Genomic DNA, 27,318 nt, shown 5'->3' with positions numbered 1-27,318 from the left:
GACGTTTCATATCGAAAAAATGCCAATTACTGAAAACGGCGATGTGTCATATTTTGCCCAAACCCCCCTGCAGTTTTCAAAATGTCTGAAATGTCGGAAATTTGACTCCTGAGCGTGATTTTTGAGCCGTATTCTGACTCTCTGCGCCTATTTTCAGCTTCAAATTACGACGTTTCATACCGAAAATATGCCAATTACTGTAAACGGCGATGGGTCATATTTTGCCCAAACCCCCCTGCAGTTTTCAAAATGTCTGAAATGTCGGAAATTTGACTCCTGAGCGTGATTTTTGAGCCGAATCCTGACTCTATGCACCTATTTTCAGTTTCAAATTACGACGTTTCATACCGAAAAAATGCCAATTACTGAAAACGGCGATGGGTCATATTTTGCCCAAACCCCCCTGCAGTTTTCAAAATGTCTGAAATGTCGGAAATTTGACCCCTGAGCGTGATTTTTGAGCCGATTTCTGACTCTCTGCACCTATTATCAGTTTCAAATTACGACTTTTTATACCGAAAATATGCCAATTACTGAAAACGGCGATGGGTCATATTTTGCCCAAACCCCCCTGCAGTTTTCAAAATGTCTGAAATGTCGGAAATTTGACTACTGAGTAATTTTTTATCCAAATTCTGACTCTCTGCACCTATTTTTATTTTCAAATTACGACTTTTTATACCGAAAAATTGTCAATTACTAAAAATTTCGATGGGTCATGTTTTGCCTAACCCCCCCCCCCCCTGCAGTTTTCAAAATATCTAAAATGTCGGAAATGTGACTACTGAGTGTAATTTTTGATCCGAATTCTGACTCTGTGCACTTATTTTCATTTACAAATTACTACTTTTTATACCGAAAATATGCCAATTACTGAAAACGGCGATAGGTCATATTTTGCTTAAACCCCCCTGCAGTTTTCAAAATATCCTAAATGTCGGAAATTTGACTCCTGAGTGTGCTCTTTGAGACGAATTCTGACTCTCTGCACCTATTTTCATTTTCAAATTACGACTTTTTATACCAAAAATATGCCAAATACTGAAAATGGCGATGGGTCATATTTTGCCCAGACCCCCCTGCAGTTTTCAAAATATCTGAAATGTCGCAAATTTGACTCCTGAGCGTGATTTTTTACCCGAATTCAGACTCTCTACACCTATTTTCATTTTCAAATTACGACTTTTTGTACCGAAAATATGTCAATTACTGAAAACGGCGATGGGTCACATTTGACGAAACCCCTCTGCAGTTTTCAAATTATCTTAAATGTCGAAAATTTTACTCCTGGGCGTGGTTTTTGAGCAAAATGCTGACTCTCTGCACCTATTTTCATTTTCAAATTACGACTTTTTGTACCGAAAACATGCCAATTACTAAAAACGGCTATGGGTCATTTTTGCCCAAACCCCACTGCAGTTTTCAAAATATCTAAAATGTCGGAAATTTGACTACTGAGTGTAATTTTTGAACCGAATTCTGACTCTCTGCACCTATTTTAATTTTCAAATTACGACTTTTTATACCGAAAATATGCCAATTACTGAAAACGGCGATAGGTCATATTTTGCTTAAACCCCCCTGCAGTTTTCAAAATATCTTAAATGTCGGAAATTTGACTCCTGAGCGTGATTTTTGAGCCAGATTCTGACTCTCTGCACCTATTTTCATTTTCAAATTACGATTTTTTATACCGATAATATGCCAATTACTGAAAACAGCGATGGGTCATATTTTCCCCAAACTCATATGTAGTTTTCAAAATATTTCAAATGTCGGAAATTTAACTCGTGAGCGTGATTTTTGAGCCAAATTCTGACTCTCTTCACCTATTTTCATTTTCAAATTGCGATTTTTTATACCGATAATATGCCAATTACTGAAAACGGCGATAGGTCATATTTTGCCCTCCCTCCCCCCCCCCCCCCCCCCCGCCCCCTTCAGTTTTCCAAATATCTGAAATGTCGGAAATTTGACTCCTGGGCGTAATTTTTGAGCAGAATTCTGACTCTCTGCACCTATCTTCATTTATAAATTACGAATTTTTGTACCGAAATATGCCAATTACTAAAAACAACGATGGGTCATAATTTGCCCCCCCCCCCCCCCCCCCGAAGTTTTCAAAAAATAATAATAAATGTCGGAAATTTGACTCATGAGTGTCATTTTTAGCCAAATTCTGACTCTCTGCACCTATTTTCATTTTCAAATTACGACTTTTTTACCGAAAATATGCCAATTACTGAAAACGACGATGGGTTATATTTTATACAAACCTCCCTGCAGTTTTTAAAATATCCCAATTATCACAAATGTGACTCCTGAGCCATATTTTGGAGCCAAATTCTGGCTCTCTGCACATATTTGCAGTTTGAAATTACGACATTTTATTCTGAAAATATGCCAATTACTGAAAATAACTATGAGTCACATTTTACTCAAATCCCCCCTACTGTTTTCAAAATTTCGGAAATATCACAAATCTGACTCATGAGCATTATTTTTGAGCCGAATTCTGGCTCACTGCACATATTTTGAGTTTGAAATTACGACTTTTTATACCGAGAAATATGCCAATTAGTGAAAACGGCTATGAGTCACATTTTGCCCAAACCCCATTTTCAGTTTTCAGAATATTGGAAATATCGCAAATCTGACTCGTGAACGTTATTTTTGAGCCGAATTATGGCTCGCTGCATATATTTGGAGTTTGAAAAAATTTCAATTGTGTGGATTGAGGTAGAGTTTGACTCATATTAGGCCAGACCATCGTTAAGAAGGATTGCTGACGCCATACCACTATATAACTCATCACCATATTCGTCGAAAATGATTCCTCTCTACTCCATGAAAGTGGGAAACGGGGAAACGAAAATATTGTTTCCTGAAGAGTGTCAAAAACTAGACACCAGTCTTAGTAGCGCCTGAACGTGCTGCCTGAATGTCAGATTGAGAGCTGCATGTACATCAGAATGAGGGCTGCCTGTATATCAGAATGAGGGCTGCATGTACATCAGAATGAGGGTTGCCTGTATATCAGAATGAGGGCTGCTTGTACACCAGAATGAGGGCTGCCTGTACAACAGAATGAGGGCTGCCTGTACACCAGAATGAGGGCTGCCTGTACACCAGAATGAGGGGCTGCCTATACACCAGAATGAGGGTTGCCTGTACACCAGAATGAGGGCTGCCTGTACATCAGAATGAGGGGCTGCCTATACACCAGAATGAGGGGCTGCCTATACACCAGAATGAGGGGTGCCTGTACATCAGAATGAGGGCTGCCTATACACCAGAATGAGGGCTGCCTGTACATCAGAATGAGGGCTGCCTGTACACCAGAATGAGGGGCTGCCTATACACCAGAATGAGGGCTGCCTGTACACCAGAATGAGGGCTGCCTGTACATCAGAATGAGGGCTGCATGTACACCAGAATGAGGGGCTGCCTGTACACCAGAATGAGGGCTGCCAGTACATCAGAATGAGGGCTGCCTGTACACCAGAATGAGGGGCTGCCTGTACACCAGAATGAGGGGCTGCCTGTACACCAGAATGAGGGGCTGCCTATACACCAGAATGAGGGGTGCCTGTACATCAGAATGAGGGCTGCCTATACACCAGAATGAGGGCTGCCTGTACATCAGAATGAGGGCTGCCTGTACACCAGAATGAGGGGCTGCCTATACACCAGAATGAGGGCTGCCTGTACACCAGAATGAGGGCTGCCTGTACATCAGAATGAGGGCTGCATGTACACCAGAATGAGGGGCTGCCTGTACACCAGAATGAGGGCTGCCAGTACATCAGAATGAGGGCTGCCTGTACACCAGAATGAGGGGCTGCCTGTACACCAGAATGAGGGGCTGCCTGTACACCAGAATGAGGGCTGCCTGTACACCAGAATGAGGGGCTGCCTATACACCAGAATGAGGGGCTGCCTGTACACCAGAATGAGGGGCTGCCTGCACACCAGAATGAGGGCTGCATGTACATCAGAATGAGGGGCTGCCTATACACCAGAATGAGGGGCTGCCTATACACCAGAATGAGGGGCTGCCTATACACCAGAATGAGGGGCTGCCTATACACCAGAATGAGGGGCTGCTTGTACATCAGAATGAAGTCAAGTGAAGTCTAGAGAAGTCAAGTTACTTCTATTTATTGCAAGTTATTTTCTTACTCACCGGCCTTGTGCTTGCACCTGGACGAGCCGCCCGCACACAGGTTGTTGAGTAGGGAGGAACAGTTCTCTCGGGCACACGACCGTCTCATCATCCGACCGAAGTTGGTCGACATGAAGCTGTGGAGGAGAGAAGACAGATTGGTGGTGAATGTGCAGAGAATAGGGAGGGAGGGAGGGAGGGAGGGAGGGAAGAATGGAAGGCGGGAGGTAGGGAGAGAGGAAGAGGTAAATGAGGCATAAAATGAGAAAAGATGAGAGGGAGAGTGGTGAGTATCGGTGATAGGAAGTGGAAGGGGGTAGGAGAAAGGGGTTGTACTTACGAACAGGTGAGAGAGAGAGAGAGAGAGAGAGAGAGAGAGAGAGAGAGAGAGAGAGAGAGAGAGAGAGAGAGAGAGAGAGAGAGAGAGAGAGAAAGGAAAATACAGTGAGTGAGAGTGGTGAGTGCAGATAATGGAATGCACAGAGGAAGAAGTGGGAACTATCAGAAGAAAGCACCTAGCAATTAAGACTTTATAGCACTGGGAATGGGTCGGGATAGGGGATTTGGGATGGGACGAGGGAGGAAGAAATTGTGCCCAACCACTTGGACAGTCGGGGATTGAACGCCGACTTGCAAGAAACCAGACCGTCGCTCTACCGTCCAGTCTAAGCGCCTGGGCGACACAGGGAGAAGGCGTAGTGAGAATATGAGAATAAGCAGAGAGAATGAGAATCAGAAAGAAAAATTAAGTAAATTTTAAATAAATGCCCCATCAACTTGACCTCTTACTAGAATCACACGAAATTCATGTTATCTGTAACGACGACCAAGAAACATTTCCCACACAACACAATCCTTGTCTTGAGGAAACGCCGCACGTGCGTGTGTAGTGGTGTTTTTGCGTGCACTTGCTGTCTGTAACGGCAATGGGAATTCTAAGATGGAGAAAATGTGTATGTTTTTTTTATGGTTAACGATTTATGTGTTTGGATGCTCGGTGCAGGTGTGTGAGTGTGTGGGTGTGTGTGTGTGTGTGTGTGTGTGTGTGTGTGTGTGTGTGTGTGTGTGTGTGTGTGTGTGTGTGTGTGTGTGTGTGTGTGTGTGTGTGTGTGTGTGTGGGTGTGTGTATGTGTGTGTGTGTGTGTGTGTTCGTGTGTCTACCCAACCTCCATGCTCCTGCTGGGTGGAGCGTGGTCTTCTGATCGGCGCCCTCTGACCTTCTGATCTGACTGCCAGTAGTGTAAATATACAATGATTTACAATCAATGCTCTTCCGTATCGTGTCTCAGATGTTCACGAGGGAGAGGTCCCTGAACGAATTTCAGCTGTTTCCTTCCTTCTGATCTCTGTCTCTCTCTCTCTCTCTCTCTCTCTCTCTCTCTCTCTCTCTCTCTCTCTCTCTCTCTCTCTCTCTCTCTCTCTCTCTCTCTCTCTCTCTTTTTCTCTGGTTTCCTGTTCTATGTCCCTTTTTCGTCTCTAACTAGCAATTGTTTCCTCTCATTCTGCAATTTCCCATTCTGAACACTTCCGATACATTTAACTTGGCAATAATCTGATAATTTGATTTAAAATAATTTCGATTATTGTATCAGAATGTATCGATTATTGTAATTCGTCTTGTTCTATAAATAGATCTACAAACTCATTCTTCTGCTCCCCTTAGAATGCAGAGAATTTCTCTCCATTAATTAATAAATCGTAAGCTCCTAAATACAAAAAAATGAATTAATCAAGTTAATTCAGATTAATGAAATTGAATTCTGATGTCTGAAAATTTTCAGTATAAGAGAGCCTTCTCTCTCCTCTATAGGACCTCCATACAAGGCGTCAGCCCCCGCCTTCTCTCTCCTCTATAGGACTTCCATGCAAGGCGTCAGCCCACGGCTTCTCTCCCCTCTATAGGACCTCCATGCAAGGCGTCAGCCCACGCCTTCTCTCCCCTCTATAGGACCTCCATGCAAGGCGTCAGCCCACGCCTTCTCTCCCCTCTATAGGACCTCCATGCAAGGCGTCAGCCCACGCCTACCCCCCCCCCTTCCTCCTCTACAGGACCTCCGTGCATGAACGCCCGCCTACACCTTCCGCCATTTTGTATTAAGAATACCATCCACGATTCAAAGGGGGCCGCGTAATATCTAATTAGCCCTGACGACGCGATGGCTGAGCCATCGTTAGAAAGGGAGAGGAAAGAGCAAGGGGAAAGGAGTCATAGTAGAAGAGGAAGGGGAGGAGTGGGATAAACGAAAGGAATAGGAGGAAAAAAAATGATGGAGAAAGGAGGAGAAAGAGAAGGATAGCGGGTTCTTTTGTGCTGTCTTCTCATATTAACATTTAAGTTCACTTTTTTTGTGGGTGGTCCATCGCGACATATTTGTCCTTTCAACCACATCGTTACTGTCAGCATCTTCATCTTAGAAGGAGGAGAGAGGCTGGGCTCACGGATCCAAGACGGGATCTCCGTAGTGAACTTAGAGTGGGAATTAGCCTCCTTTTACCTGAAGAGAACGATTATGTAGGAGGAACATCATTAAAGGTGGTAATTAAGTTAGACCACATCCTTGAAGGTGGTAATTAAGTTGGACATCTTCCTTAAATGAAGTAAATAAATTGGACATCATCCTTGAAGGAAATGATTAAAATTGAGAACATTCCTAAAGGAGATAATTAAGTTGGAGAACAAGTGTCTCGGGGAATCGATTAAGTTAGGGAAACAGCTTTGAATGAGATGATTAAATTGACAACAGGGGCCTCGAAAAGAAGATTAAGTTAAGATTAAGTTAGAAGGCAAGGACCTCTACCATGAAGGATATTAAATTATGGAAACAAGAGACTTGTGTGGAATAACATACTTAAGGAAATAAAAGTCTCATCTAGATTATGGGTTTTGGGGGGGAAATGATGTGGGTTTTGGGGGAAAATGATGTGGGTTTTGGGGGGAAATGATGTAGGTTTTGGGGGAAAATGATGTGGGTTTTGGGGGAAAATGATGTGGGTTTTGGGGGAAAATGATGTGGGTTTTGGGGGAAAATGATGTGGGTTTTGGGGGAAAATGATGTGGGTTTTGGGGGAAAATGATGTAGGTTTTGGGGGAAAATGATGTGGGTTTTGGGGGAAAATGATGTGGGTTTTGGGGGAAAATGATGTGGGTTTTGGGGGGAAATGATGTAGGTTTTGGGGGAAAATGATGTGGGTTTTGGGGGAAAATGATGTGGGTTTTGGGGGAAAATGATGTGGGTTTTGGGGGGAAATGATGTAGGTTTTGGGGGAAAATGATGTGGGTTTTGGGGGAAAATGATGTGGGTTTTGGGGGAAAATGATGTGGGTTTTGGGGGGAAATGATGTAGGTTTTGGGGGGAAATGATGTAGGTTTTGGGGGAAAATGATGTGGGTTTTGGGGGAAAATGATGTGGGTTTTGGGGAAAAATTATGTGGGTTTTGGGGGAAAATGATGTGGGTTTTGGGGGAAAATGATGTGGGTTTTGGGGGAAAATGATGTGGGTTTTGGGGGGAAATGATGTAGGTTTTGGGGGAAAATGATGTGGGTTTTGGGGGAAAATGATGTGGGTTTTGGGGGAAAATGATGTGGGTTTTGGGGGGAAATGATGTAGGTTTTGGGGGAAAATGATGTGGGTTTTGGGGGAAAATGATGTGGGTTTTGGGGAAAAATTATGTGGGTTTTGGGGGAAAATGATGTGGGTTTTGGGGGAAAATGATGTGGGTTTTGGGGGAAAATTATGTGGGTTTTGGGGGAAAATGATGTGGGTTTTGGGGGAAAATGATGTGGGTTTTGGGGGAAAATGATGTGGGTTTTGGGGGAAAATGATGTGGGTTTTGGGGGAAAATGATGTGGGTTTTGGGGGAAAATTATGTGGGTTTTGGGGGAAAATGATGTGGGTTTTGGGGGAAAATGATGTGGGTTTTGGGGGAAAATGATGTGGGTTTTGGGGGAAAATGATGTGGGTTTTGGGGGAAAATGATGTGGGTTTTGGGGGAAAATGATGTGGGTTTTGGGGGAAAATGATGTGGGTTTTGGGGGGAAATTATGTGGGTTTTGGGGGAAAATGATGTGGGTTTTGGATGAAAATGATGTGGGTTTTGGGGGAAAATGATGTGGGTTTTGGGGGAAAATGATGTGGGTTTTGGGGGAAAATGATGTGGGTTTTGGGGGAAAATGATGTGGGTTTTGGGGGGAAATGATGTGGGTTTTGGGGAAAATGACAGTGTTCGAGAGACGAAAATCTCTTAGGATATGAAACGGGGAAGAAGGTCCTTGGGAGGAAGGAGAGATTCTTAGATGATCGAGTTAGTGAAGACGAGACTTGGAAAAAATAACGTGATGATTCACCACGAACGGACAAACAGGTCGGCCAACGGAAGGACGTACAGACCCAACAACAGACGGAACACAGACCCAACAACAGACGGAACACAGACCCAACAACAGACGAAGTACAGACCGACGAACGACAACTCCATGAACACAAACTGAACATAAATGTCCACCAAATGATGAAAACAAATACAAATTAATTCAGGAATTTATATGCAAAACAAATTTTATACACGGAAAGCCAATTCATATTTCATTCCCATTTCAATGTATTTTATTTAAACCTTCTTTGTTCAAATTGGTTTCAAATGTTACCATTATTTTGAAGAAACAAAAATCGGAGCTCTAGAATGTAATAACGAGTCGTACCTACAAGTTAAAAAAATATATATATACAAATTCTGCTTTAATAAAAAAAATTCCAACGGCTCAATGAAACCTAAAACAATATTACCAAACAGACTTAAAACTAATTATTCAAAGAAAAACGAAGACCTTTTAGAATAAATTAAACATCTGAATGAATTTAAGTATGAATGCTTAGAATTTATTCAGCAAGATAATCTTTCTTTTTCATTCAGTGTGATCTCACTCATATACACTCACATGGGTGAGTGTATATGGGAGATGTGTATGGAAGGGGGGATGGATATGGGAGATGGATATGGGAGATGGAATAGATATGGGAAACGGGATGGATATAGAAGAGAATATTTGTAACAGGAAGAAGGATAAAGGTGATGAGAGTAGTGATGATAGCGGAGAAAATGGGATGAAGATGAGAACGAAAAAGTATGGAATCATGGGTAAACGTGAGTGAAGGGGAAGAACCAAGGTCAGGGGGTAAAGAACGCAGAAGTGACAGAAGAGACAGGAGAGAATTAATTACCACACACGATATTCGAGTCGCCCACATTCCCAGCTTGTGTGAGGTGAGAGAAGGTCAGGCATCGTCTGGTGTTAGGATGACATTCCTGCTACGGGTGTGGGTCACCCTTCTGATCTCTCCGACTCGTCTCTTGGGTGGGTTGATCCTCGCTATGCTATATTTCTATTTAGTTTATCTGTCTCTGGTTTTGTGTGTTTTGGTATGTGTGTCCTACCTTCCCCCTCCCTGCAATCTCTCTGTCTCTGTCTCTCTGTCTCTCTCTCTCTCTCTCTCTCTCTCTCTCTCTCTCCCTCTCTCTCTCTCTCTCTCTCTCTCTCTCTCTCTCTCTCTCTCTCTCTCTCTCTCCCTCTCTCTCTCTCTCTCTCTCTCTCTTTCTCTCATACATCGAGAAAATATTAGGTTTTAAGGAACCCAAAGTTAATTCTCTCGTCATATTTGCAATGAAGACTTAAATTTCCAATTAAGTCCGGTCAAGAAATTCTGAATAATATAATTTTCTTGTTTTCAAGTTTTGCATTCTGAGATTTTCAAGGGCTTTCGTAACTTAATGAATTCTCTCTGTCTATTCGATGTTGGGGGCCAGACGCTAGAGGCTAGACTCACTAAACTTTCCAGCATTAATACTGATTTTATTGAGAGTGTCATAGGGAGATCGAGGGTCGGACATGTACCTGGAGTGCTATTTTACATACATGGTTATATTTCAGGTAAAATACTGTTCTTGTTGATATCATTTGGTATGTTAACGTTTACGTTAACCTGGAAAATGATGTTAAAATGCTAGAGGACAAGGAATTGCCTGAGTTGTGTGTGTATGAACAATTTCAACAAAGTCGTATGGATGCAAGATGGTGTACCTTAAGCAGGCGATGAGTCACAATAACGTGGCTAAAGTAATTTGACCAGACCACACACTAAAAGGTGAAGGGACGACGACGTTTCAGTCCGTCCTGGATCATTCTCAAGTCGATTTCAAGACAATCTACCTGAGAATGGTCCAGGACGGACCGAAACGTCGTCGTCCCTTCACCTTCTAGTGTGTGGTCTGGTGCACCTTAACATTACGGTAGTAATGTGCAAGAATTTCTCGAGGCCACTTTCGATACGTGAATCGGTTAAGAATAGGTATAGCGAGGTATTCTCCTCACTATACCAATAGGTATACGTATTCTCCAAGATCACCTGATCTAACGCTATTTGACTTTGCATTTTGTAGATTGATAGAAGATAAAGTTTACAAGACAAAGCCTGGAAGACTTGCAGAATTTAAAGAAAGGAATAACAACAGGACTTGAGATATTGATAAATGATGATGCATAGAACAAAAAATATGTTACCACCCTGTGGATAAAAGATGCCAGCTCTGTTTAGAGATAGAAGAATGTGGAGGCCATTTTGAATATTTGTCCGCTATATAGTTTGTTCCCCCCTCCCCCCTCCAACCCTCATTCCACCCACTTCTTTTCCCCTCTCCTAATGTCCCTTCTCTTTGTTCATCTTTACACCCCTTCCGCCTTTCCCGATTTTCTCTGCTCCTTCCTTCCCCCTCTTTCCCATTCCCTCCTCCGTTCCCGTGTCCCCTTCGTCTCCCTATCTCCCCTCCAACCTCCTCCATTTTCTAATTCTCCAACACCCCATCTCCCTATCTTCCTCCCTCTCCTCTCCAACCTCGAACAGACTGACCTTTCCATCTATATACAAAGTAAATCATAAAGGTACCCGGATAAACGCCGGGAGAATTTAATCACTCTACGGACAATACAACACCGATTTTATTTCCTTCTTTAAACTCTGACTGAACGGTTGCATTACAATGTTTCTTAAGGCATTTAACTTAGCCTCCCCCTGAACAGCCTATGTTTGTCCCCAACCCCAAGCGGCTGGATTCTAACTTCAGTCAGACAGACAGACAGAGATATAAACAGACAGACGAACAGACATTCTCTTTTATATGTATATGTTGTAGGGGGGAAATATATTGTTTTCGCTCAAATAAATGTGCGAGTCTGGGAGGTTAAACTTAAGCTCCAGGACCCGCCTCTCAACATTTAACCGATTGCGCATAGTTTCCCAAGTCTATTAAAGTTCGCTACTTGAATCTATGAATGAATTCTAATTCCTTATTTACAGACTGATACATAACTTACAATATATCTATGGAACACTTATATTTTTAGTCTCCCCGTCTTTCTTGTACTAATAAAATCCATATAGCTTGTCATTGTCTGCCTTGTCTATTCCCCTGAGTATTTGGTATGGGGTGATCATGTCTCTTCCAAAGACGTGAGATTTTACTCCTTCAGTCATCTAGAAGACATCTAGACTTTCTGCAGACTCCACACGGTTACTCAGAGCCTCTGTAAGGATGACAGGATGACATGAACTCAGCGACTCAGGGGATATGACTCACCTGAGTTCATATCACTATTTCAGTGTAGGTTAAATGTGCTTCATTGTAGGTCAAACCTACTTCAATGTAGGTCAAACGATCTACTTGAATGTAGGTCAAACGATCTACTTCAGTGTAGATCAAACAATCTACTTCAGTGTAGGTCAAACGATGTACTTCAGTGTAGATCAAACAATCTACTTCAGTGTAGGTCAAACGATGTTCTTCAGTGTAGGTCAAACAATCTACTTCAGTGTAGATCAAACAATCTACTTCAGTGTAGGTCAAACGATGTACATCAGTGTAGGTCAAACAATCTACTTCAGTGTAGATCAAACAATCTACTTCAGTGTAGGTCAAACGATGTACTTCAGTGTAGGTCAAACAATCTACTTCAGTGTAGATCAAACAATCTACTTCAGTGTAGGTCAAACGATGTACTTCAGTGTAGGTCAAACAATCTACTTCAGTGTAGATCAAACAATCTACTTCAGTGTAGGTCAAACAATCTACTTCAGTGTAGGTCAAACAATCTACAAGATAAATAGCCGCAAGAACAAGCCATGCTCCATGATAATGCTGCATCTAAGATCTCCCCCTGGGAACGTAAAAGAAAACGGGATAACGCGTTTTACCATCGACTAAAAATAAACTTAAGAACCGGAAAACAAGACAAACAAAAATTTATAGATCGGAGTTGATACGCTCGCCTGTAAATTATGGATTTAAGGCAGGTGTAGACGAAAGACACACACCTGTAAATGATGGGGTTGAGGCAGGTGTGAATTAAGGCCTCACCTGTAAATATATTGAGGCAGGTGTATATAGAGGGACTCACCTGTAAATATTCTGAGGTAGGTGTAGATGGATGGGCTCACCTGTAAATATATTAAGGTAGATGTATATAGAGGGGGCTCACCTGTAAATATATTAAGGTAGGTGTAAATGGATGGGCTCACCTATAAATGATGGGATTGAGACAGGAGTGGATGAAGGGTAGAAGCCCCAGGTAGATCCTGGTGTTGTAGACCAGGGGCTTAAATGACTCCTGGGGAAGACCGTTCTTGAGAAAGACGAAGAAGACTATCTTGGGCCCCCAGCACGCCATGAAGAGTATGATTACCAGAATCAGCATTTTTATCACCTGTACAAACACAAGAAGATGATAAACACCATACTGTTCACCTGTAAAGTTAAACACCTCCTCATGTGTTTCTGAGCTGGGTTAGGAGTCAGACATTACAGGCTAGATCAAAGACCATTGTCCAAACTTTGCAGGGTGAATGGTCTTTGGTTGAGAATGGTCATAGGCGGATCAGGGTTGACCCCCTGTTGTCTATCCTTTGCATGAAATGGCATATGATAGTAATTGCCGGAGCCTTTTGCTCATTAAGATTCGTCTAGCTTATTATATTCTACGTGATAATTACTTTATATTTTCTCTTGTGCAGCGTATTTAGTGATTATGAAAGCGCTTAGTGGAAATGTTTACAGAGATGTAGGCATTATGTTGAAGAGTCGGAAAGGGGATGAATGATAGGGAGGATGATGAAGGGAAAGGAAGATTTTGAGTGAAAGGGAAGGCAGTGAAGGGTAGAGAGAGTGGTGAAGGGTAGAGAGGGTGGTGAAGGGTAGGGAAGGTGGTGAAGAAGTGGGAAGTTGGTTGATAGGGGGGGGGGGGACTCCTGTAGTGGACGGGTATAGTGATGATGATCACAGAGATGAAGACAGCATGTAGTGGTGATGAGTGATGGTCGTGTGTATTGAAGATAGTTGCAGTGTTGCAGGTTGTGTGTAGCGAAGATGGGTATATTGATGGTGGTTCTGTACAGTTAAGATGGTAACAGATGTACTGCGAGTTTTTAATCATATTTCAGTGCCTCGCAATATAACATTTTCTGAGAAAAAGGAGATAAAAGGGGACATGGGGGGGGGAGGTTGGGGGAGAAGAGTGAGCAGAGGGGGTGTCGGAGAGAGGGAAAGAGATAGAGTAAGAAAAGGTGGAACGGGAGGGATAGGGGGAGAGGAGAGGAGAGGAGAGGAGGGAAGATGATAAAAAGAGGAAGAAAGATGATAAAGAGAAGCAGATTGGGAGACCGAGTGAATGTTAAATAAGAGGGTGAGAATAATGGGGAGAGGAGTAAACGGAAAAGTGAGAGAGAAAGAGAAGAACGGTGAGAAAGAGGGACGGAACCTCTCCCACCGCACTAACAAATAAGTTAATAAAAACACAGAGCATACTACCTCACGATATCCTCGATATAACGATTAAGACTAAGGGAGTATGCGAGAGATATACCACAAAGCCAGGAGTATACCAGGGACCGTCAGGGGGGATTAGTGAGTGGCATTGATCAAGTCTGGCGTTGGAAAGTCTGGGGATGGAGTGGGATGGAAAATATTTTGGTGAGCAGGGAGGGAGGGATTTAGAAAGGGATGGAATGTGTGAAGTGAAAGGGGGTGGAACGGGGAGTGGAAGGGAATTAGAGGGAAGGGGTATTGCAGAAGGGAAAAGAGAGGGAGGAACAGAGTAATTTAAATAGACAAGAATTAGATGGAAGTTAAGAATGAAGTTAAGAGAGAGAGAGAGAGACAGAGAGAGAGACAGAGACAGAGACAGAGTTGCAACTGTGAGTGTGTGTATGTGTTTTTATGTCTGCACGTTTCATGTCTGTTTTTATGTACGCAAGTATGTAACCTAACTGCACCCACCTACTTGTGTATACAGGACAGGGAGTAATTTCCTGGACCTCCAGATTTTGATCATATCTGGTGATTAATTTATGTTTGGAGCAAGCTTCGATCTTAGCATCAACACACATTCCATCCCACCCTACCATTCTATCCCATTCACTTGTTCTAAAACACTGTTTACTGTCATCCCTTAAACTCGTGTGAGAATCCAGCGCCGACAACTCTTCTCGCAGACGGGCGTTCGAATCCCGGTGGTCCAGGTGGATGGACACCGTTCTTTTACTCCATGCTTCTATCCCAGGCCCTTTTCCTGTCCTCGTATCCCTGTCACTTGCCATATTTTCTAAAATAATTGTTCGTCTTATTTGAGTTTTCGTAGGTTTGGGCTCCACGAGGAGCTGTGCGTTTTAAATCTGTTTATGTATGGGAAGCGAGAGAATAATGCGCTGAACGCGTCCTGGTGTATTATGCAAGAGAATACTGCTCGCATGGTTGTCACCTAGTTACTTCCCTGAGTAGTGTATGGTTTGGTTAGCATGCGTCTCCTTCTGCTTGTCTCTCCCTACTCAACTTATCAGGATTTGTTCTGGGAGGAATGAACGCAGCCGTCACTTACACCAATCCTGTTGCTCATTTACCTTCTTCTGAAGCATTGTGTAGCATGTCTGAGTCTTCCAGAACTGCTGAAGCATTCTGAAGCTTCTTATACAGGTCCTTATACTGACCCTTTCTGTAGCCGTCACACGCGAACATATATATATATATATATATATATATATATATATATATATATATATATATATATATATATATATATATATATATATATATATATATATATATATATGACAGTTCCCTCTGTTAGGTTCGGCAACGTATTGCCAATTAGAAATTGGATGGGGGGGACAAGTATAGTCAGTTGCTAGTAGAGTGCTGCTTGTCACGGCTTGCAAAAGTTTCCTCCCTTCCACTGCCATTTTTTTGTGCTTTCTCTCCCTCTCTCTCAGCTCGGTGCTATTCAATTCACCTCATCGTGTTTCGTATGTTTGCTTAGGATCTTCTTCTGAGGACGTTCGTGCGCACACGCACGCTCGTTTGTGTGTGATCGCCCCCTTTGATGCTCTGCAGATGACAATGGTTCCAGACTCTCTCTCTCTCTCTCTCTCTCTCTCTCTCTCTCTCTCTCTCTCTCTCTCTCTTTCTCTCTCCCCCCTGTTGCTCCCATTCCTACCATCGTCCTTTCCCTCCTCCCCTCCATCTACCTTCCACTCTCTCGCTATCCCCCTTCCCTCTACCTGCCTGCCTCTCTCTCCCCCTTCCTCCCCGCAGCACTAATTAGCTCAGTATTCCTGCAGGCATCGTCGCCAAATACGGAAGATTTGAACATACTTATCTAACATAACTGGCCGGTATATGCGTCCTGGGATTTGTGTATAATACTTATGGTTATACGAGGGTTATCTTGAGGTTATCTTGAGATGATTTCGGGGCTTTTTAGTGTCCCCGCGGCCCGGTCCTCGACCAGGCCTCCACCCCCAGGAAGCAGCCCGTGACAGCTGACTAACTCCCGAGTACCTATTTACTGCTAGGTAACAGGGGCATTCAGGGTGAAAGAAACTTTGCCCATTTGTTTCTGCCTCGTGCGGGAATCGAACCCGCGCCACATAATTACGAGTCCTGCGCGCTATCCACCAGGCTACGAGGCCCCCCTGGGGGGAAGGGGGGGAAGGGGCTGTGTGTTGGCTAGGAATTTTAACCACACTAAATCTTGTTTAAATGTTGAGATTGCTTATTTTGGTTCCTGTTTTACCTTTGCATTTTCTTTGCATTTGGAAGTATATGATCAGAGTAATCCTGGAAAGAAGACTGAAGAATGGGAAGGATAAAACAGGCATAGATAGTAATGGAAGAACGAAGGGAAAGTAAGCGTAGGAAGTGGATGAGAAATATGGGGTATGGAGATAAAAAATGAAGGTGAATGAAGCATATTAGAGATGAGGAAGAAATATAAAGGGATGGAAGGAGTTTTCATTATGATTAATCGAATAACAATTGTTATAATCATGTGATCAGAAAAATGTGGTGATTTAACATAATACATATTTGTGTCCACCTCGATATTCATTTTCAAGTTCGATTAATTTCAAATTATTCAAGTTCAATTAATCCGAGTAATAACTAAGTAAATTACTAGCAGGGGTACCCGGCGGTGCCCGGGTGTCTGTCTCTCTCCTCTCTATCTCCGTCTCTACCTACGCTTCTCTGTGTATACCTATGAACTATCTCTCCCTAGCTGAATCTCAACCAATTTCTACCTTTCTCTGTCAACCTATCGCTATTTCTCTCTGCTTCTGTCTATTCCTACCTAGCTCTCTTTCTACCTATCTCTCGTTTTCTCTACCTATCTCTAGGTATTTCTTCGTCCTCCACCATTTTTCATTTTCCCCTGCACCCCCCCCCCCTCCCTCCAGAAGCACTGAACGAAATGTATGGGTCTCAGATGCCTTGTTTTTCCTCTCTCCTCGACTCCTTTTCCACATATTTTTGCAATTTCATTGTCAACTCTACGGTATTCACACCTCATATTTCACACTTGTCTCCATGACAGACTATATAAATGGCCGAGGGGGTGTTTATGATTCCTAATATTTCTTAAAACATTTATCTTAGGCCTACCCAGACTAGCCTATGTCCGTCTTGTGCCCTATGCACGAGAGTCTAGCAAAAATGCGCCTGGTCTCCAATTTTGGACAGACAGGTATTGTCTTATAGCGATAATAACATAAGAATAAGAGTAACTGAAGGATGCCTATTGGCCTATACGAGGCAGCTCCTATTTATAACCACCCAATCCCACCAAGGACTGGGTGGATAGTTAATACTTAAGTTAATACTGGGTACTTAAGGACATTTTTCCCACTTTGTTACGTTGCAAAATAATATATTCTTTCATCACCGGGCTAAGCGACGATGAAATTTTCAATGGATATATTGCCGGTTTCGCTAAAATGGTTTCCATTACTTTCATCAGCTCCACCAGCAACGCCGCCTACCTACCCCCCCCTCTATCCCTCTCCAACTGGTTCCTCTCCCCCCTGCCTTTCTGCCCACCCACCCACCCACCCACCTACACCCACCCACTTTCCCTGCCCGGAAACTCTTGACGAGCGATCATTATCAAAGGCTTTTCGGCCCGTGTGTCAATCATCGTTTGAACTCTTTCTACTCCCTTGATACATAATATTTTTTTTTTTCTCGAAAATAGTTAATATCATTTGGCTGCTGCCGCTTACACAACAATATTGGGTGTGTCTTCCTTCCTGTGAACACGGGCATGTACTCACCTAAGTGAGTCACCTGTTTGTGCCTGCAGTACAGAGTATTAAGTGCTTGGACCCCGCCTTACTAGTCACCGGTAGTTTCAGGGAATGACTGCTGACACAATATGTTCATATTCAATCTAGTTTTAGAATTATGAGTGGAGTTATATAACTACAAAAATGTGTGTGTGTGTGTGTGTGTGTGTGTGTGTGTGTGTGTGTGTGTGTGTGTGTGTGTGTGTGTGTGTGTGTGTGTGTGTGTGTGTGTGTGTGTGTATGTATGCGTGTGTGTGTGTATAAGCTAACCACATCAATAACCACATAACCACAGCTTTGTATAGCAGATATTTCAATATACTGTTAGATAAAAACACACATACAAAACAGATCACGTAACGTACCTGTTTCCTAGCCTGCTTGACCTCCTCCCCGGACTTCTGTCTGTGGACGCACCGTTTGAGAGGACAGGCTGCGTGCAGAGCGGCCAACCCCGACGCTGCCGACGGGGACGGCTGCACGAGCCCCGACGACACAGAGCACGACGCCAGCGAGTTATGAGACGAGATGCTGCGAGTGAGAGAGAGATGCAATAGGTGAGGGATGCTGGGAGTGAGACCCCAGCCATGAATCACTGAAGTCTAAATGCCTTTAGCGGACCAAAAGATCTTGTTTGCAATGCTGTAAATATGCATATAATCTGAGCTACCATCTTGTCTCCTAGATCAACAATTGTGTGCAGTCGTATTGGTTATCGTTCTGTTTGGCAGTGTAGTACGGATACTTGCAGTATTAGGGTGTCTGCTGTGTATTTGTTTCTTGCAATTGCACAGCTATTGAGCGTGTCTGGCTTTGTTGTTAAAGATAAGTAGCACACCTTAGGATGACTCCTATGTCCTTGTTATACATAATTAATTCAGATGGGGAATTCTTTTTTTTAGTTTCTTGCAACAAATAAGTTCTCATGTTATAAAGTTGTTTGTCTTTGTGACAAGTAAATACACAAGTAACAAGATAATCGTTGTTTCCCTCTTGATAAGTACACAGGGTTGTTGGAACAAATAAACCATGACACGCAAGTTCCATTTCGTCCCGACACATGACTCGAGCAAGCCGGGAGCAACACTCTATCCTCCCTTCTTGCAACGCTGCTAAAAGATACTCAACCAACTAAGCAGCAATACAGTCAACATAACAATACACTAGTTTTTCTTCTACACCACCAGCACCAATGCCCAACATAAATGAACAGGCTGCAATACACGCTCTCGCAACACCGTAAGAAGACACTCAACACAACTCAGCTGCAACACACTATCCTTCCATCTTGGCCCACCAGCGCTGATGCTTAACATTCACCGCCTACATCGCCATTACACATACGCTTCTCCTGCAATTTAAAAGAATCCCAGCCATAAAAATGTAAATACGCCCCCACTTACAATTTCCAGGGGTCTGCTGTGCGCTCAACCTTGAAACCAATATCATATATTTTGGGGGGTTTTCGTGGTGAAAATTGTCCCCAAAAAATATAAAATTACAGTTGACCATATAAACACTATAATGACACGTTTTAATCGAATTTCTGATGACGAGTATTGAGTACTGGAGCCCGGTGCTATATATATATATATATATATATATATATATATATATATATATATATATATATATATATATATATATATATATATATATATATATATATATATATATAATGCACAACTTGCCTAAACACCGCAAGAGAGATTATACAACCTTAGAACACTTTCCCACCAGGAAATTCGAACCCTAGTTAGCACAGAAGCCTTACAGCAACTGGCATAACTGGTAAGCCTTTAACCCACTGCACCACAGCTCAGACCCTTAAAAGAGATGGAAATTTTGGAGCTGTGGTGCAGTGGGTTAAAGGCTTACCAGTTATGCCAGTTGCTGTAAGGCTTCTGTGCTAACTAGGGTTCGAATTTCCTGGTGGGAAAGTGTTCTAAGGTTGAATATATATATATATATATATATATATATATATATATATATATATATATATATATATATATATATATATATATATATATATATATATATATATATATATATATATATATATATATATATCATCTTTCCTACTTATGATATATAACTTTTATATCCAGCCAAACCTACTGGATACCAAACTACCTTTCTTCATCCTCGGAGAAATACATATATTAATATACTTCCCAAATATACTAATATGAATATTTTCATTCCCAGAAACGTGGCAGAGAACCAGTAACTCAGCCCACATATAAGACGTTCAGCTAAGTATCAGGGGAAAAGCATGAAGTCATTACGACTATATAGCACTTGGAAGGGATGTGAAATGAAAGGAAATAAAAGTGACTATTTTTCTTTCAGTTCTGGAATCTTAACAAACCGATTTTTATAAATAGATGGGAGTCATTATAAGGCAAGAGAGGATAATGAGAGGATGTAAGAGGATAATGAGAGGTGAAAGGTAATGAGAGGAGGTGAGAAGTAATGAGAGGAGCTGAAATGTCAGTGGAAAACGGAAAGCATGAAAGCTGAGCGAAGGCTTCTTTTTTCATCCCTACGAGATGAAGAAAAAAAAAAAACACGAAGTAGGCAGATAAGGGAAGAGGCGTCAAAGTATAAATAAAATAAAGAAAATGAGAATTAAAATCAAATTAGAGACACAAAGAGATAGGGAGAGAAGAGAGAGAGGCGAGCACAGAGAGACAGATAGTTCAGTCCTTTGACGGTTGCTAACGAGATGAGAGCATTCATGTAGTGATAAGTGCATGAGTCAACAGCAATGAGGGCAGAACAGAGATTCTGTGAGCCATAGAAAAAAAAGTTTCTGTACAATATATATTGTACTGTTTACTGTCTCGTGTAAGGCAACATGGCGGTTTCTTTGGATTATATATTGGACGTATCCGTTATAATATACATTATGGACTAGGATCGTCTTTATTCAATCGAGTTCCTCTTCAACCTCCTTCCATCTGGAGAGATGTGTGTGTGTGTGTGTGTGTGAGAGCATGGTTGACATCCCCTACTCGTACGTGTCAGGGCATTCATTACCAGCAACAACGCACATTCCTGTGTTGGTTCCCTTCGTGTAGAGGGCAGTGTGAAAGCTTACATCTAAGAATGGCAGCTTACATTCACTCTCACTCTCGTTAGTGAGCGTTAGCACTGAACTTCGCGAGAATGACTCCCTGAGCTGTAGCAAAGTCCTCACCGTCAGGGGGGTGTCTGTGGGAATATGTCGTCTATATATTTACTGTAAACGTCAGGTTTTAGGTTCAAGGACGTTCTGTTCAACAGCATATCTGCTTGATGATCAGTCCAAGTGGGTTTCCTGTTAATCTCCAGGTCTTGCTAGGTCTTTTCTGGTCAGGTCTTGTCACTGCCTGGCTCGAATTCCAAAACTAGGGATTCTACTGCTGAATTAAAAAGTGGGAAAATAGGAAAGAGGAAAGTACATCTTTAGATGTACATTATATACATCTTTTCCTCTTCTGGTCATAAGAGGAAAAGTATTTCCTCTTTCGACAACTATTTCCGTATTCTCGCGAATGTTCTTAGCTGCCACTTCAAGTTCAAGAGACAGTATGGTGATCTTGAGGCCTTTCTCATGAAAATCACAGTAGGGTAGTTAATAATATTTAATTCACGTGTGTGTGTGTGTGTGTGTGTGTGTGTGTGTGTGTGTGTGTGTGTGTGTGTGTGTGTGTGTGTGTGTGTGTGTGTGTGTGTGTACTCACCTAGTTGTGCTTGCGGGGGTTGAGCTCTGGCTCTCTGGTCCCGCCTCTCAACCGTCAATCAACAGGTGTACAGGTATCATATCTACACTTGAAACTGTGTATGGAGTCAGCCTCCACCACATTACTTCCTAATGCATTCCATTTGTCAACCACTCTGACACTAAAAAAGTTCTTTCTAATATCTCTGTGGCTCATTTGGGCACTCAGTTTCCACCTGTGTCCCCTAGTGCGTGTGCCCCTTGTGTTAAATAGCCTGTCTTTATCAACCCTGTCGATTCCCTTGAGAGTCTTGAATGTGGTGATCATGTCCCCCCCTAACTCTTCTGTCTTCCAACGAAGTGAGGTTTAATTCCCGTAGTCTCTCCTCGTAGCTCATACCTCTCAGCTCGGGTACTAGTCTGGTGGCAAACCTTTGAACCTTTTCCAGTTTAGTCTTATGCTTGACTAGATATGGACTCCATGCTGGAGCCGCATACTCCAGGATTGGTCTGACATATGTGGTATATAATGTTCTAAAAGATTCCTTACACAAGTTTCTAAAGGCCGTTCTTATGTTAGCCAAACTGGCATATGCTGCTGATGTTATCCTCTTGATAAGACCTTCAGGGGACAGGTCTGGCGTGATATCAACCCCCAGGTCTTTCCCTCTCTCTGACTCTTGAAGTATCTCATCTCCCAAATGATACCTTGTATTTGGTCTCCTGCTTCCTACCCCTATCTTCATTACATTACATTTGCTTGGCTTAAACTCTAACAGCCATTTGTTCGACCATTCCTGCAGCCTGTCCAGGTCTTCTTGAAGCCTCAAGCTGTCCTCCTCTGTCTTAATCCTTCTCATAATTTTGGTGTCGTCAGCAAACATTGAGAGGAATGAGTCTATACCCTCTGGGAGATCATTTACGTACATCAGAAACAGGATAGGTCCAAGCACAGAGCCCTGTGGGACTCCATTGGTGACTTCACGCCATTCTGAGGTCTCACCCCTCACTGTAACTCTCTGCTTCCTATTGCTTAGGTACTCCCTTATCCACTGGGTGTGTGTGTGTGTGGGTGTGTGTGTGTGTGTAGGTGTGTGTGTGTGTGGGTACTCACCTACCTATTTGTGCTTGCGGGGTTTGAGCTCTGGCTCTTTGGTCAGTGTGTATCTCTTTTGGTCTCTTTGTGAGTGTGTGTCATATGTAATGTTCTCCAAAACAATCTTAGCACATAGATGCACTCGCACACTGAGTCTCTATAAATTAAACTTCCACTTTAGGGTGCGATACGGAGCAGCTTATCTGACTTCCTGCTCTGGTAATTTCATACAACGCTTCCTGGCTTGTAAGTAGTGGGATTTCATGAATATTTTACTCGTATGATGCCATCATGTGGAAGATATGGAAGAGAAAGAGAGAGAGAGAGAGAGAGAGAGAGAGAGAGAGAGAGAGAGAGAGAGAGAGAGAGAGAGAGAGAGAGAGAGAGAGAGAGAGAGAGAGAGAGAGAGAGAAAGAGAGAGAGAGAGAGAGAGAGAGAGAGAGAGAGAGAGAGAGAGAGAGAGAGAGAGAGAGAGAGAGAGAGAGAGAGCGGGGGAGAAGCGAGTCAAACGCTGTAATTCACTATCGTTGTGTGAAGCCTTGAAGGTCATTAATAATGGTTACAGGAGAAATAATAAGTGATTAGGGATAGGTGGGGAAGGTATGATGGATTAGGAACGCAGGGTGAAGGGACGAGGGAAGGGGCAGAGACATAAGTGGTGAGAAATATCAGATATCAACAAAACTGTGTTCATGCCACTAATACTGTGTACCTTGTACACCTACTACTACTACTACTGTGTACCTTGTACATCTACTACTACTACTACTGTGTACCTTCTACTATTACTACCACTGTGTATATACTTCTACCACTGTCTGTGTACCGTTTCGACAATTTGTTGACACATGCATTAACGTAAAACATCATCTTCATTGTGTTTCCCCAGAGGAACTGTAAGCTGCGTAATTAACGCCTGTTTAGGCGTTATTCATATTCTTAACGCATCCTGATTCTAAGAACACTACATATTCTTACCACACGAACCATGTAGCATCATCAGAAGGACTCGAAATAAAAACAAAATATGTGAGTTTATGCCTAAAATCCCGTCCCGTGGATCTCTTCTTGAAGGGAAGAATGCGCATGACAGCACGGGAAGTGTTCGAATGTTCGAACGGTATCATCTGCCTTTGATTCCGGTCACTGTTTCTGACAGGAAGATCAGCATGTCTCCGAGCCGATCGGGAGTGCGAATTCGAGCTCCAAATCAGAGTTGTGTTTGCATCGCTCTCTTGTTTGTGATGTATTGCTTGTTTGTTCGAATTGTATTTAATTGAACTCCTTTGGTACATTCTGCGTTTTTTTTCTGCGTCTGAGTTTTATATATCGGTATTCACTGAGTCAGGTGCTATAGGCACACAGCCCTTTAGGAACAGTTTAATTGTTAATCTTTTAAATGTCTCCTTTGTTGGGATATTGTGTTGCAGGCTGAGACGACGCTGGAGCAGTGTTGTTATAGACTAAGCTACTCGGAACAAGTTCCAAGTAGCACAGGCTATGGTGAGCCCGTAACTTACCTGGCACAGGAGCAAGAAGCACGGGCTATGGTGAGCCCGTAACTTACCTGGCACAGGAGCGGGGCAAGAAGCACGGGCTATGGTGAGCCCGTAACTTACCTGGCACAGGAGCGGGGCAAGTAGCACGGGCTATGGTGAGCCCGTAACTTACCTGGCACAGGAGCGGGGCAAGTAGCACGGGCTATGGTGAGCCCTTAACTTACCTGGCACAGGAGCAGGGCAAGAAGCACGGGCTATGGTGAGCCCGTAGTGGACGGGATATGTCTCCCGTGCGACGACGCTGGGGCAGCGGGGGGGGGGAGAGGGCTGAAAGGCATATTCACATCAATTGCAATAATCATTGTTGAAAGATATTTCAACGTGTTTTTTGCAACATATCGTGTCCCCACCGTCCTGACACTTGCTTTGTGCTAAAATGTTAATATTTTAATTTAGTCTGACAAGCTGTATGATTTTATGAATTGTTAATTGCCGTTGCCAATTGGCGTGTTTGTGTGTACTCACCTCACTTAATTAATCAGCTAATTGTGCTTGCGGGGGTTGAGCTTTGGCTCATTAGTCTCGCTTCTCATCTATTGTATCATATCTACAATTGAAACTGTGTATGGAGTCATCCTCCACCATATCACTTCCTAGTGCATTCCATTTGTTAACTACTCTGGCAATGAAAAAAAATTCTAATGTTTATGTGACTAATTTGAGTGCACAGATTCCATCTGTGTCCCCTTGTACGAGTGCCACTTCTGCTAAGTAGTCTCTCTTTATCTACCTCATCAATTCCTCTGAAAAGTTTGAATGTGGTGATCGTGTCTCCTCTAACTCTCCTGTCTTCCAGCGACGTGAGGTTTAATACCCTCAATCTCTCCTCGTAGCTCATTCCACTCAGTTCAGGTACTAGTCTGCTGCAAAACTTTCGGACCTTTTCCAGTTTAGTCGTATGCTTCACTAGGTATGAACTCCATGCTGCAGCTGCATACTCCAGGACTAGTCTGACATATATGGTATACAAAGTATGTGTGTAGTATACAAAGTGTGTGTGTTTGTGCGCGTGTGTGTGTGTGTGTGTGTGTGTGTGTGTGTGTGTGTGTGTGTGTGTGTGTGTGTGTGTGTGTGTGTGTGTAATCACCCAAAATCATAATATAAAATCAATACCTAAAAGAGACATATGAAAACACAATTATTATTATTCGCAAGCAGCAATAAATGCAGCATTTGAAATCAATACTCCGAACATCATCACCTTAGAATTTCACCCACCGTACAAAATCCAATGAATTTTCCTGAAAGCCATTCCCACATCTGATCTAAAGAAGCGAGCGTAATGCGTATTTGTGGAACAAGAAAGAATGTGGCACAGGATGAAAAGAGGAAAATGAAAAAGGATAAAGGGTTAGACGACAAGAAACAACAGCAAAAGGAAAGAGGCATACAAGAGCATCTTAGATAGGATGCAAAGGTGAGCATCGCCGAGTACCAGAGAGCTTCAATATGGGCCAGCGGAAGATCCAAGACGTTTTATAGGGTCGTAAACTCTTGTTTGGGCAGATATTGGCCACCCGGCACCCCTCTACCTAGCCTGACGGGCCAAGGCCATCAGTGAGGGAGAATCATGAAGGCTGAACACTATTTACACGATATTCGCTAAAACGTAGATTGGTTGGTCAGGTTCCGTTGGACATCGAATTTCTCATAAATAATAGGACATATGTGGCAAATAGAGTATACGAGCGATAAGTATATAAATAACACTCGTTTGGTACTGTTTTGTAATTAGTCTGAGGCAACCACACACACTCTAGCCTTTCCTATGGCTTGTATAGCGCCTATATCTACTATATTATGCCTACGATTGCACGTAGTAGGTCTAGGGTTGTTTATATTCTATAAAGGAATGATTAAGGTCGAATGGTTGTTAAGGTCATGGCTATTAGGAGTCACGGAAGATGGCCAGTTGCCCCCTATTCTGGTCGGTGGCCATCAAAAGCCGACTCCTCTTCCCCATGTATATTTACCGAGCCTAATTTTAAAGCTAGCTTTACTATTTTCTTCTATAATGCTTGCCGGTAAACTGTTCCACTGATCTACCGTTGTCACGCCAGAGCTTCCCAATATCCTTCCTGAATCTTAACTAACTTAGGCTCACAGCCATTGTTTTGGCGTCTTCTTGCATGGTCTGGTTGTTTCAAGACAGCATCTTTCCTGTGGATCTCTCTCGTCCATTTGAAGACCTTGGTTATGTCTCTCCTCGCCCTCTGCCTCTCCTGGGATGCTGGCCCCCTAATCCTCCCAGAACACCGGGGTCATGGTGTTCACCAGGGTCATGGTGTTCACCAGGGTCATGGTGTTCACCAGGGTCATGGTGTTCACCAGGGTCATGGTGTTCACCAGGGTCATGGTGTTCACCAGGGTCATGGTGTTCACCAGGGTCATGGTGTTCACCAGGGTCATGGTGTTCACCAGGGTCGTGGTGTTCACCAGGGTCGTGGTATGATCATTCAACGATTGTCTCGAGAAAATCTTTGTTCACTCTGTGTAGTCCTAAGTGATGTCTTACCAGGGAATAAATAAACTCTCTCTCTCTCTCTCTCTCTCTCTCTCTCTCTCTCTCTCTCTCTCTCTCTCTCTCTCTCTCTCTCTCTCTAAATCAAGCATTTTCATCGACTTCTACATCAAATGCGATCACTGGATCAAAAGAGGCACTGAAAAGTGAAGCCGACAAAGGCTGCCAGATCATTACCCGCTGGGGTCCAAGAGTCAGCAGGGAGCCACACACACGCGCACACACACACACACACACACACACACACACACACACACACACACACACACACACACACACACACACACACACTATAAGGAGTCAGAAGAGACTTGAGAGCCTGCCAACTTTCTCTCCAAGTCTCCTCCCTCCCACACAGGTAACTAGCTGCATCTAGCCCATCATCTCCTCGCTATATGATCGTTCACTCTCGATAAAAGATAATGTCTGTTTGTTCGTTCGAGGTCGGAGGCCAAACGGTTAGCCACACGTAATTTTTTTTCCAAGGTGAATTGTGATTTTTTTTAGAGTGGCAAGGGTCGATCCCCGCATGACCCCCACACTCCATAAGTAAGATTGGCTCCTATTGCGACTATGAAGTCTGAAATGTGGGGTTGATTGTCCATAGAGT

At 43.0% G+C, this 27,318-nt stretch overlaps 1 protein-coding gene across 1 annotated transcript in view; it reads right to left on the bottom strand.

Annotated features, from left to right (window-relative positions):
* The window catches only part of LOC123764458 (allatostatin-A receptor), a 238,936-nt gene that overhangs the window by 148,217 nt on the left and 63,401 nt on the right, over window positions 1-27,318 (bottom strand). Inside the window, exons 5-7 of the mRNA XM_045752323.2 lie at window positions 18,189-18,354; window positions 12,733-12,917; window positions 4,187-4,302 (exon numbers count right to left, since the gene is read on the bottom strand). Of these exons, the coding sequence (XP_045608279.1) occupies window positions 4,187-4,302; window positions 12,733-12,917; window positions 18,189-18,354 (467 nt within the window). The remainder of the gene's footprint in view (window positions 1-4,186; window positions 4,303-12,732; window positions 12,918-18,188; window positions 18,355-27,318) is intronic.

Source organism: Procambarus clarkii, chromosome 82, assembly GCF_040958095.1.
Source record: "Procambarus clarkii isolate CNS0578487 chromosome 82, FALCON_Pclarkii_2.0, whole genome shotgun sequence".
NCBI classification, from domain to species: Eukaryota; Metazoa; Arthropoda; class Malacostraca; order Decapoda; family Cambaridae; genus Procambarus; species Procambarus clarkii.
Note: the sequence above shows the minus strand (reverse complement) of the source record. Positions and strands in the feature narration are given on the sequence as shown.